Consider the following 13,698-nt stretch of genomic DNA (forward strand, 5'->3'; position numbering starts at 1 on the left):
ATGTTTCACAGATGTTACAGCACAGGTATGATTAAAGGTATGAATGGTTGACAAATATGATTCACAGGTATACATGTTCTATATAGTTAGTGAGTATAGTCCTCACACAACAATATATTTCTCAGAATGTCTCAGTGTAGATCTCAGATAAGTCTCAGTATGGTTAAATGGTATGTGCAGATATGTTGAGATATGGTCACATGTTTGTAAGAATGTATGTTAGTAGGTATGTTGCTAGCAACATTGTCAGAGATGTATGGTTGACAGGTGTGCACACAGACAGGCACACACGTAATGTCATACACAGTCATCACCACTGGTCTGGTCTGGAACCTAAAAGGCAAAAGCAAACAAGTTTAACAGTTATACCAAAACAAGGAATGTCTGCAATTGTACAATTGTTCAATACAACTAAGGTATTTAAGTGAAGTTGTTACATTACATTAGGCTGACACATTATAACCTAACGACTAACATGGTAAACAGTTTAAGCTTTTTAAACAATTCTCTCAACAATTCTAGGACAATTAAAATAAAAAGGTAGGCCTACAATACAATTGTTGCACCATCAAGCTACTGGTAGTTAAATACTAGCCTATAATATTAAATTGCAAACAAAGCAGAATTCTGTGTTTTATTGTTTTCAGTTTTAGTATAGATGATAGCTAATCATATTTTTTTTTAAATATAAAACGTAAATAGCTTAGAAAACTTTGCAGGCAAAGGGTCTGTTGTTGCTGTTGATAATCATATGAGTAAGGACGGATCATTCTGATACTAAGTATCTTGATAACCAACTGCTATAACTTAAACAGCTTGCTAGGTCTGTCAGCCACATTTTTCCTACAGATTACAATGTACTACAACTGGAAAGTTTGATTCACGTGCCAGGCTACACTTTAAATTTATAGACCAGAACAATGCAGAAATGAGTGGGCCAAGTAAACATTGGAGCCTTTGTTGACAACACAAACATTATAGCTCAACTTCTGTTGTGTGTTTTAACAAGACTTTAGTCGTATTGTCCATTTCCTAGCAGTAGCCTATTCATGGCTTTCATACGGTCCCTTTCCACAGGAGTGTTAATAAAGCACCAATGCATTCATAATCTAGGTGCTTGATTGTCTGTTGAAAGGGACCTGATGAAACCCATCAATAGACGAACAATAGTATACCGTGATAGTGTTTACTTATTGTAGACTACGTAAGAATCAGGAGTGTAGAATGAAACGAGCCTGGCCTATTTGATACACAAACAAGCGGTGTACAACGTTAAACATTTGTTAAAATAAAAACAGGAGCATATATGTCAACTTTAACTAAAATGTGAACAGTAGAAGCTATAACGTTATGACCATCAACAAGTAACGTTAGCTAACGTTATTCATGCCATGAATGAAACCCATGATGGGTTTCATCAGGTCCCTTCACACAGCCGCCCTAGGCTATAATCAAGCACCACGAAGTCTGCATTCATAATCTATTCTAGGGAAAGTGACCTGATGTTGAATAGAACCAGAGCCTAGTATCTGTAGGCCTACTTCTCTGGTTTACGTTAACGTTCTAGTTAAAACGCTCCTGGTAGGTAGGCCTAATGAACAAATGTAACGTTTAGTGCATTACGTTTTTGTTAGCTATCGAAACCTACAGCTAATCGGTCACTGTAAAGTTGACGATATATTAACGTTGATTAACAATGGGTTTCCTTACATAATACATATCAACGTAGCAAGGTGCTAACGTCAACTATTTCACTAACGTTAACGTTACCTAACGTTATAACGTTAGTTTAGTTATTTGTGACCCATCATTTCATACACGCTTACATTACATAATGTTTGACGACATAAATGACTCAAATACCAAAAACCGGAACACTTACCTTGTCTGTAATTAGAGAAATGTGCCTCTGAAGAAGAGTTTTATGAGCAAATAAAGTGACCAAGGCACAGCAGGCGAAGACGTGCAGAAGATTCACAGCTCCAGGGCCAGCGGTAGCTCACGTTCAACTGCTGATTGCTTTCAGCTGGAGGTCACGTCATAATGCTAAAAGTTGCCGCCATGGCGGTCAATGTTAAGTCAATGGGAATTTATTGCTCTTTTGTCGTAAATATCTCAAAAAGTATAAAGTTCACAAATGTGAAAAATACATTGGACAAATCTCCGTTACAAGACCTTTGTAGGAGTGTTTGAATGACGTAAAACGGTTCAGTGGTTTTAGAGCCTTTGAACGTCAAAGTTGGTCTGAAGAAGAATAAGAAGAAGAACAGCAATAATAGTCGCTTATTTTTCCCCATAGACTTTGCATTAGCACTATGACATCACAATGGACTAATTCACTTGATTTGCACCTGTATCAACTTCCAGCTGCTCACTATTAGGACCCATCAAAGGGCCAGTTAAACAGATTGCACCTGTATCAACTGCTTTCTGCTTAACTAGGCCAACTCTCTGTGTCTCTCCATTCTACAAGGATATAAGGCACATTCCATCCAACTTTCTATCCATTCATCCTCTTCAAACCATTCACCCATTAAACTATCCAACAACATCCATTAAACCAGGGGTCCCCAACCTTTTATGTACCATGGACCGGTTTGATTCCTATTTTTTTTTCCACGGACCGGCGGCGGGGGGTTCCATGTTCCATATGTGTTGTGCATGCATTACTTGAAAAGAACTAGCTCCAGTTATGTATGAACAGTGAAGGTAACGATCTCTTAAACATGTGAAAAACGTGAACTTGAAGAAGTGAAAATTGAACAATATGAACGATGAATATTGAACAACTTGAAGCTACATCTATAGCCTACGTGTGAACATGCTTAACAAAATCTGGGAACAAAACATGGGAACTAAACATGCATTACGAATATAATCAGTGTGAGCCCTGCTTATGGAATGATGGAAGACAGTGACACCCTCAGTGTGTTTGAAATGTCCAGTCGATTGAGCAATTTGGTCTTAGTTGCAGTCATTGCCGAAAACCCGGCCTCGTGGTGGGAAATGGTAGCAACGTCTTCAGCGCTTTTACGGCTATCTCGGGATATTCTGCTTTGTTATTGATCCAAAAACCCGCCAGAGAGGTTTCCTTATAGACACTCTTTAAGACCACCGTCATTTGCAATTTCGATCAACTGCTCTTCCTCCTGCGCTGACAAGTTAGGACTATTTGGGATATTGACAAATGGGTTGCGGACCCACTCATTGGTTTGCCGTGGCTCTTTGGAGGATGGGAAGTAACGCTCAAACTCATTTGAAAGCGCAACAAGGTGATTGCGCACCAGCTGCGAGAGAAAGGGCCCTGCCTCAGTCTCTCCCAAAACCCCCACTACTGTTTGGAACATATCAAATACACCCCGGTCCACTCGTCGTCCCCACAAATCAAGCTTGGCTTTAACTGCAGCGACTTTATCGCTAAAATAGAGAATGGAGAATGCAAATGGAGAGACACAGAGAGTTGGCCTAGTTAAGCAGAAAGCAGTTCTTCTTCTTCTTCTGTCAGGTTTTATGGCAGTTTACAGGCAAAGTGTATTACCGCCATCTACTGGACTGAGATGCAATCAATTGGATGTTATTTCAAGGAAAATCATAAAAAATAAAAAAAAAAAAAAAAATAAAAAATAAATAAATAAATAAATAAAAAATAAAAAAAAAAAAAAAAAATAAAATAAAAAACACAAAACAACCAACTAAATCCTATTTGCTAATTGTGTTTCTTTGATAAATGTGATGACAGCACTAGTGATGTTTCCTGATCTAGGCTCACCTAATAAGGTGTCTAAAGAGAAGGCTTTCTTGGCTGCGTTCACTTCCCTCTTTAGCTTTTCTCTTTGTCTGGAGAATCTTAAGCATTTTAAAAGAACATGATCTACATCCTCTCTCATTCCACAAAACTCACATTTTCCAGTTGGATGTTTATTTACAACATGTAAGCTATTATTCAAACCAGTATGGCCTATTCTCATCCTTGTAAACCAAACCTCCTCTTGTCTGTTTGGGTACATAGGGTTTGTTATTTAGGATATTCTTTTTGTATATTATATAAATGTCTACCTTTCTTCTCCTTATCCCATTCAGCTTGCCATATTAAGTTAACTTTGTGTTTGATGATTACCTTAACTTCTGATCTGCTGAGAGGAATGTTTAACTGAACTTCCTCTTCCTTAGTTGCCTCTTTTGCCAGCTTGTCTGCTTCCTCATTACCACCAACTCCTTTATGAGCAGGTACCCATACAAACTGGATTGATATTCCCTGTTGACTGATTGCAAATATGATATTATTAATTTCATTCAATAAATCCTGTCGGCATGATGATTCTCCATTTTGTATAGATGTGAGAGATGACATTGAATCAGAACAAATAACTGCTTTAGGGGGCCTAGCTTCTTCTATCCACTGTAATGCAATAATAATAGCTGTCATTTCAGCTGCAAATATGGACAGATGGTCTGATGTTCTTTTTTAATAGAGATTTTGTGATCAGGGATATATGCTGCAATACCTGTTTTACCCTCTGAATCTTTAGATGCATCTGTATAGACCTGTGTTGTATCATAATACATACTTCCTAGATATTGCTCTACGTTCTGATACACTCCTCCAGATTTAGCTATCTCTTTGGTTTCCATAATTACCATAGGAGAACAAAACAACCAAGGTGGAGTTCCTACCAGGGGCACAGTCTTACTACAATTGATACCATCTATTTCCAGTTGGTTTGCTATTTTATTACCATCCCAACCAAAGCTACAAATCTGGGATCTACCATATTCCCAACACTCGTTAAGAACTTTCTTAGTGGGGTGTGATACATCATGTTCCTTTAAATTAATCCAGTAAGCCATACTCAACTTAATACGTCTAAGGCTTAAGGGCATTTCTCCTGTTTCTATTTGTAATGCTGGTATTGAAGATGTTCTAAATGCACCACAACATATCCTCAGACTTTTAGCCTGCATTCTATTGATTTCACCAATCAATGTCTTAGATGCTGAACGATACACAATACATCCATAGTCTAACACTGATCTTATCAGTGCAATATAAATTCTTTTAAGGGACATCCCTGACGCTCCCCAGTTGTACCCTGACAAACATTTCAAAACATTAATGCCCTTTTGCACCTCTCATTTTATTTTCTGTATGTGTTCCTTAAATGTTAACTTGACATCAAACCACACTCCCAGGTACCTAATAACGTTAACTTGTTTTAATGATTGATTACATAACTTAAGTTCTAGTGTGGGATTTATTCTTTTCTTTGAAAAACAAATAAATTGAGTCTTCTCTATAGACAAATGAAAACCCCACTCACATGCCCATTTTTCTACCTTGTTAATAGCCAGTTGCATTTTGGTTGTAATATTATCAATATTGCGTCCTTTTACCCACAAAGCTCCATCATCCGCATATAATGCTCTATTAATTCTAATGTCGTCTATTGTATTGAAAACATCATTAATCATGATGTTGAACAGCACTGGACTGCATACACTACCCTGAGGTGTTCCGTTTTCTATTGAATAGATGTTAGAAAAATTAACCCCAACTCTCACTTCTATTGTTCTATCCTTTAAAAAGTCTCTAATCCAGTTAAACATCTTACCACTAATACCCATTCTATTCAGCTTAATTAACAGTCCCTCCTTCCATAGCATATCATACGCTTTCTCTATATCAAAGAATGTTGCTAAGACTGATTCTTTACTGACTTGCGCTTTCCTTACTTCATTTTCTAGACATACAACAGGGTCCATCGTAGTACGTCCATTACGGAACCCACTCTGGTGTGGGGAGACAAGACCTCTTTTTTCAATTTCATACATTAGTCTTCTAGTGATCATTTTCTCCATAAGCTTACATAAGTTAGATGTTAATGCTATTGGCCTGTAACTTTTAACTTCAGTCTTATCTTTCCCTGGTTTCCCAATAGGAACCACTACAGAATGTTTCCAGCCCAAAGGCAATCTTCCTTGCTCCCAAACCTTATTGTAAAGACTTAAAATTATCATTTTAGCCATATCATCGACTTCATTAATCATTTTATAACATACAACATCCTTCCCCGGTGAAGTATTCCTAACCCCATTTAACGCTCTCCTAAGTTCAAATAACGTAAATTCCTTATCTAGTACACTCTCGTTTATTACATGTTTCCCCAGTAGCCCTTTACTCTCATCCATAACTTTAACTCTCCAAGACAATTCCTCATCAGTTAGGTTTTTTGAACTATGAACCTTAACAAAACTTTTTGCAAGCATCTCTGCTTTCTCTTGATTAGTTACTGCCTCTTTATCATTATTTTTAATTACAGGTAGAGAAAATTCCTTCTAATGCCTCCCATCTTTTTTAATCATGCTCCAAACATCACCCACTTTGACTTCTGCTCCTATTTTACCACAAAAGTCACGCCAATATGTCCTTTTAGCTTCTTTTATGACTCTTTTAACCCTTGAGTGTAATTTTTTATATTCCATTAAGTTGGTATAGGAATGATTTGATTTAACAATTTTGAAAGCTTTATGTCTGGCTTTAATTGCTTCCTTACAATCATCTGACCACCAAGGTACCATTCTTCTTTTCCTCATCCCAGAAGATTTGCCAAGAACCTCCTCCGCTGACTCACATAAAATATTTGTAATTGTTGAATTTAACTCATCAACATCATTACTCATTTCTGACATTATTCCCATTAGCCTGCCACTTGCCTTCATGCTATATAACCCCCAGTTTGCTTCTTTCATTCTCCATCTTGGAAACCAATTCTCTTCAAGGCACACATTTTGATTTCTAATACCTAACCAAATAATATAGTGATCACTGCCAAGAGAATTTTCACTAACCTCCCATTCACTTACCCCTGCTATCTGATCAGATACTAATGTAAGATCTATTGCTGATCCTGTTCCATGAGACGCATCATACCTAGTATTCCTTCCGTCATTTAAACAAACCAACTTATAATCATCCATAAACTCCTCAATAGTGCTCCCATTTTCATCCACCTTAGTACCTCCCCACAGAGTGTTATGTGCATTAAAATCTCCACATAATACTAGCTTCCCATTTCCCTCCTCACACATATTGTCTAGCATTTCTCTCAGGATTCTTTTACAAGGGTTATAAAAGTTGACGATTTTAATCTTAGTTTTACCTACCCAGATCTCAACCAGGACTGTTTCAACCTCTTTATCTGCATTTAAAGCTCTGTAATTAATCCCCTGCTGAATAAATGTGGCCACTCCACCTCCTGCAGTATCCCTGTCTTTCACGCACTGCTGTATATCCATATATTATGAAATCAAGTGATGATTTTTAACCAGGTTTCCTGTATACAGATAATGTTGGGTTTAATATCTAATTCCTCAATAAAGTTTTAAGTTCCTGACCATTAGCAATTAAACTTCTGGCGTTCCACTGTAAAATTGATAGACTCATTACTTAACTGCCACCTGGTACCTGGCCATCAGAAATTCCTAATACCATGTTATGAATAGAGTCAACTGACAAATCATGAATCTCTAGATACTTTTCTGCTGCTCTTTTAATTATTTTAATTCTATCACTTCTACTTGCCACTTGGGCTGAACAGTTAACCACTTCCACCATAAAAGCAATGAAACTTTTCTTATCCACAATTAAAGTATCTTCAGTTACCTTACAACATTTCTGGGTCGTTTTGAGCTTGACTAGGGGTTAAATCTAAAGGGGCCATACCTACTTTAACCCTTGATTTTGCTTGGTTTTCTTTGTCAACCTTTTTAATGGCTTCAGCATAAGTAATGATCTCTTTTACCTTAACATTTTGCACTTGAACTGCTCTTTTATGCATTTTCGCACCCTTTGTAGGCCGCGACTATGTTCACCTCCGCAATTACAGCACTTGATTTTCGTTCCTTCCGCACATTTACCATATTCATGTTCGCCTCCACATTTAGCACATCTGGGTTTTGATTTGCACGCAGAAGAAATATGTCCATATCGCTGACATTTAAAGCATCTAGTTGGTGGGGGGATGTAAGTCCTCGTCATATAACTTACATACCCAATCATGATTCGTTCAGGCATCTTAATCTCATCCAACACTAACAAGACAGACAAACTTGGTCCTTTACTTCCATTCCTAAGTACTTGCAAACGCTTGACTTTGCTGACTCGAACTCGTTTAACATTGCTTTTAATGTCTTCTTCTGACAAGTCTGTCGATACTCCAGATATCACCGCCATTATTTTACCCCTTTCTTCCCAGTCTTGGGCTTTAACACTTTTCCCCAGTAACGTTTTAAGTTTCATCAATCCCATTCTCTGATCACTGTCTTGACAAACCACTAACAGGTTACCATCTCTTAGCGTTCTGACGGAGCCGAACTTCTCCTATTTGCTTATAAATTGCTTCACTGACTTTTAATGGGTTTAATACACAGGGGGTTTGAAATCGAATCACTACTTTAACCTCAGTCCTAACTCTTTTCGTTTCATCTAGTTTAGTATTTCCTTTTCTTTTCTTCGATGCTCTTTGAATTAAATTCCATTCACCTTCGTCACCTTCGCTTATAGTACTCTCACTATCATGCTCCCCTGACAACTCCTCCAAATCATTAGATCTAGTTTCAACCTTATCCATGCTTAACAATCCATGATCACATCCCAGTCCACCAAACGCCATTTCCAATGGGTCTGGCGGCTTTTTCGCATTCCCGGAAGCACTCATCGCTTCCGACGCCCTCCAAACAACCCGCTTGCCACCTCTCGCCACGAACTCTGAATGCGCCAGAGACCACTCAACCCGCTCGACGCAGAAAGCAGTTGATACAGGTGCAATCAGTTTAACTGGCCCTTTGATGGGTCCTAATAGTGAGCAGCTGGAGATTGATACAGGTGCAAATCAAGTTAATTAGTCCATTGTGATGTCATAGTGCTAATGCAAAGTCTATGGGGAAAAATAAGCGACTATTATCGCTGTTCTTCTTCTTATTATTCTTCTTAACATTGACCGCCATGGCGGCGACTTTATGTTTCACCTCTGGTTTGCAATTCTTGCAATTGCAAAAATAATTCAGTGTAAATGCATGGATTCCAGTTGCTGCTACTGGAAGAAACTGTAATCCATGCACTTCCACTGAATTATTTTTGGAATCTGATCCCTTATCATACCTGTTAATTCTTACTCGTTGCTCGACTTATCGTGACTAAATTCAAGATGGCTGCAAACGCTAAACTTCGTGAAGATACTGTCTGTATAAATCGTCTTGTAAGTAAACTACCAGTGCTTTTTCAAAGTTCTCAATGTCCTTTTTTAAATGTCAGGGCCCTCGAAGTCTACCAATGAAGTGTGGAGATACATTGAGCCTCGTAAATGGGTGTAAAACAGTGATTTATTTGCATGGCTAGCCCGATGCCGAAGCACCACTATTGAAAAAGCTGTTGGTAGCATCGGCTAACTAGCGCCAGATTTTGGAGTGCAGGGGACAAGCCGAGATGGGCTATGAGACATACGTTCACACTCGGTATCATGTTTCAATACACTTTAGGTCAATATCACACCGGAATTCTCCTTTAACTATTTAAACTATTCAACTATTTAACTGTTCAGCCATTTCAACTGTCAGTTGTTATCAACTATGACTCCTGCCAACTGTTTCCAAATAAAAGTTTGTTTGGCATTTGATGTTAATATACAGTATGTTTATATTTTCATGCACTGGTAATTTCCTCGAAATTACATTTTCTAGTTATTCTTCCCACCAAATTTCTGCGTCTAATTCAGCTTCAACCGTTTAACGTAGAGACTTCGTTCAAACTTTGTAACGTAGGTCTTGAAAAGGAGACTTGAGGAATGTATTTCTCACTTTTGTAAACTTTATACTTTTTGAGATATTAATAAAAAACAAGCTTATTTTTCCCCATAGACTTTGTATGGGGACTATGACATCATAATGGGCTAATTAACTTGATTTGCACCTGTATCAACTTCCAGCTGCTCAACTAGGTCCCATCAAAAAGCTAGTTAAACTGATTGCACCTGTATCAACTGCTTTCTGCTCAATTAGGTCTGCTTTCTGCTCTCTCTGTGTATCTCCATTCTACAAGGATATAATTCACATTCCATCCAACTTTCTATCCATTCATCCTCTTCAAACCATTCACTCATCTACCCATTAAACTATCCCATCAACATCCATTAAACAATCTGCCTATCAGCATCTATTCAACTTTCTGTCTATCAACATCCATTACACTATCTACATTTAACTTTTAAACTATATACTCTATACTAAAGTCTCAGGCTTTAAACATACAATCTGGCTCTACAGATCCTGTTCAGCTATTTCCTCTGCCCACAACTGTTTCAAAATAAATGTCCTCACTACAATAATTCACTATTAAATAATTTAACTATTTAAACTACTCAACTATTTAACTGTTCAGCCATTTCAACTGTCAGTTGTTATCAACTATGACTTCTGCCAACTGTTATCAAATAAAAGTTTGTTTTGCATTTTATGTTAATATACAGTATGTTTATATTTTCATGCACTGGTAATTTCCTCGAAATTACATTTTCTAGTTTAATCATATTTTCGGCGCCCGTCTCCCTACCCATTCACCTTGGTGGAATACTTCGTGAACTTTCCCTCAACACATGACAAACCATATATCAGAATAAACAGCAGACCTTACCGAACACAAAGGTGTAAAGCATTCCCCTGTACAGTTAGCCATTCCAGAGTAATCCGGTTTTAAATTTGCAGCAATGTCTATATGCATGTCTCCAACTTTGGGGTTCACAATGTGTTTAAATTGTTCAATAGGCCTACATGATTTTATAACAGGTCAAATACAAAATAAATGTTACAAATATCGCCTATCTGTAAGCATTACAATCAGAGGATATACATATAGGGCAGACAGACGCTCATGAGTTCATGCTTTGTTTTATCGCTGAATTTTAGGATAGCCTATTATGGCAACCGATTGCATTCCGAGCTACAGTCAACTCTAGCAGGCATTAAATGACTGGAGACTTTGTGAATTTAAAGATTGACATAATGTGCTGTCTCTGCTATTGCTGCTTTTGATCAGTTAGATTTATTTGCAATCTCCTGTGGTGGGCTGGACATAGCATCGAAATGCCCGCCCAGATTCCCCTTTCTGCCTTGACCCATTCACACTGGTGCCTGAACGAAAAAACTCGGCAAAATGTCTAGGGGGCTTGGTAGTAAATTTGGCGAGACACTTTGTCCCGCCGTTCCGCCTCGGCCTATGTGAAAGGGACAGTCGTTCCGCGATTCTGGTACATACAATTGCGGCGATTTTGGCAGTGTGAAAAGGCCTTATCTATCTATCTATCTATCTTTCTCTCTATCTCTATCTATCGCTCTCTCTTTATCTTTAATAAAATGAAATAAAATACAGCAATGTGGGAATGAGCACCAATGTGAATACAGAAAGAACAGTAATACAATAAATAAATAGGATTACATTACATTTGGCTGACACATTTTTAACCAAAGCGACTAACAACATGGTAAACAGTTTAGGATGATACATGTGGTGTGTGTGTGTGTGTGTGAGTGTGTGTGTGTGTGTGTGTGTGTGTGTGTGTGTGTGTGTGTGTGTGTGTGTGTGTGTGTGTGTGTGTGTGTGTGTGTGTGTGTGTGTGCGTGTGTGCGTGCGCGCGCATGCTCTGTCTCAACCTTCTCTGCCCGACAGTGACCACATATTCTTTGTTCTCTTGGCAACCAGGTTTTTCTGTGCTCACCTTCTCTCTCTATCTCTCTCTCTCTCTCTCTTTCTCCTCATCCCACTTTCTCCCACCCTTCCTCCCTCTCTCTCCCTCTCTCCCTTCCTCCTCCCTCTCTCTCCCCCTGCCTCCCAAGCTGCACATAGAGAAGCTGAAGGGAGAGATGCTGGGGGTGGTGATCGTGGAGTCTGGTTGGGGTTCCATCCTGCCCACGGTGATCCTGGCCTGCATGCTGAACAGTGGACCGGCCGCCCGCTCGGGGAGGCTCAGCGTCGGAGACCAGATCATGGCCGTCAACGACACCAGCCTGGTGGGACTGCCCCTCGCCACCTGCCAGAGCATTATCAAGGTACACCACACACACACACACACACACACACACACACACACACACATACATACACATACACACACATACATACTGTACACACACACACATACACACATAGACACGCACACATACACATAGTACACATACACACAGGGACACGCACAGTCGCACACGCACGCACACGCACATAAATATACACACAGACATGGGCAGTATTTTACAGTTTTTGCCTATTGCTTACACGCTTTTTGCAGAATTTGACTCATTATGTCAAAACTCTACACACAGCCAAATAAGACATAGCACTTGGAGATAAACAACTCACATCTATGTGAAAATGAAACACTTCCATCAAATCTTATACAAATGCTTTATACAAAACACTGCAATATATCTGTATTGCAATTTTCTTAGACAGTCTTTTCTGAAACTCAAGAATAGAAATGCTCTAGTAATAGCTTACAGTTGTTGTCGTTTTTTTACGATTGCAGTGTTAGTCAAGCCCCTCTGCTTCAGTAGAGAGTTTATTTTCTTTTGCTGGACTGATTTTTCTAGACTTTAAATTTGTCTATGTTCTCTGACCTGTGAAATATTTCAGTGCTATGGTAACTTGACAAGATACCTCAAACAAGGACATTTCCAATTTTGCACATTTTAATTAAGAAAGGATTGATAATGTCATAATAATTGGCTTCTAATTGGCTTAACTATTTGGATGTTTTTTTTACTTTTTTTTATTTACATTGATAGAGGTTGTGCACACACCAGTTTCAGGTGTATACAAACTTATTTATTTGTGATGAAATGCTACCTAGCTTACATTTCTAAATAAGTCATCCATTTGGATGGTTTGTCTTTGAATTATTGTCACTGATTCATAGTGGGCAATCTATTACGCCAACTGGCTGGGAAGTGCAACAGTTTTGGAGTCGGCATTCCTGTTGCTGTAAAACAGTACATCTCTAAACTCAAACAGTAGACTAACAGTCAATAAAAGTGGACTGTCAGAGCAGATACTAAAAGCCATGCCGAGTGTCCTGTTCGTTCTTAAACTTTCCATCACATTTGGTGCCTCTGCCTAGCCACATAGCCTGGCTAACGCCAGACCTCATCTCATTGAGTTTGGGTCTGGGAACTACACATTCATTTTCTCGTATTTGTGACATTGTTTACGAATGCTCAGAGCCATTTATTGGGTGCTACGAATGTCTATCAAATGGGTCTGTACGTAGCTCATAACCGCTTCAGTGTGTCATCATCGTCTTGCTGTCCCCCCTCCGTTCTGTGATTGGTTCCTTTGTTGAGGTGAAAATCGGGTCCATGGAATCCATCCAATCGTAAATGTGTTAGAGTTATGTACTTCAAAGAACATTTTGAGCGATCACATAGCCTACGTTCAATGTTACAATATTATCAGAAGGCCCTATGTGCAATTGGCTTTTGAGCAGGATCTTACAAGAACATTTCAAAATGAATGGAAAGACACAGTGATGATGAGATTTTGCACTCAGCTGTAGCCTAGGCCTGATAGTGGTGAGTCTGTTATAGCCTATTTGCTTGTATTGTAGCCTATGCAACTATTCTATTTAACGCTGTGTGATAGTCTATTAAACACTATAG

The 13,698-nt window shown here is 38.7% G+C and overlaps 1 protein-coding gene across 1 annotated transcript in view; it reads left to right on the top strand.

The window, feature by feature from the left end:
- Window positions 1–13,698, top strand: part of apba2a (amyloid beta (A4) precursor protein-binding, family A, member 2a) — a 45,409-nt gene that overhangs the window by 27,377 nt on the left and 4,334 nt on the right. Inside the window, exon 8 of the mRNA XM_048256114.1 lies at window positions 11,884–12,096. Within this exon, the coding sequence (XP_048112071.1) occupies window positions 11,884–12,096 (213 nt within the window). The remainder of the gene's footprint in view (window positions 1–11,883; window positions 12,097–13,698) is intronic.

Source organism: Alosa alosa, chromosome 11, assembly GCF_017589495.1.
Source record: "Alosa alosa isolate M-15738 ecotype Scorff River chromosome 11, AALO_Geno_1.1, whole genome shotgun sequence".
Classification (NCBI taxonomy): Eukaryota; Metazoa; Chordata; class Actinopteri; order Clupeiformes; family Clupeidae; genus Alosa; species Alosa alosa.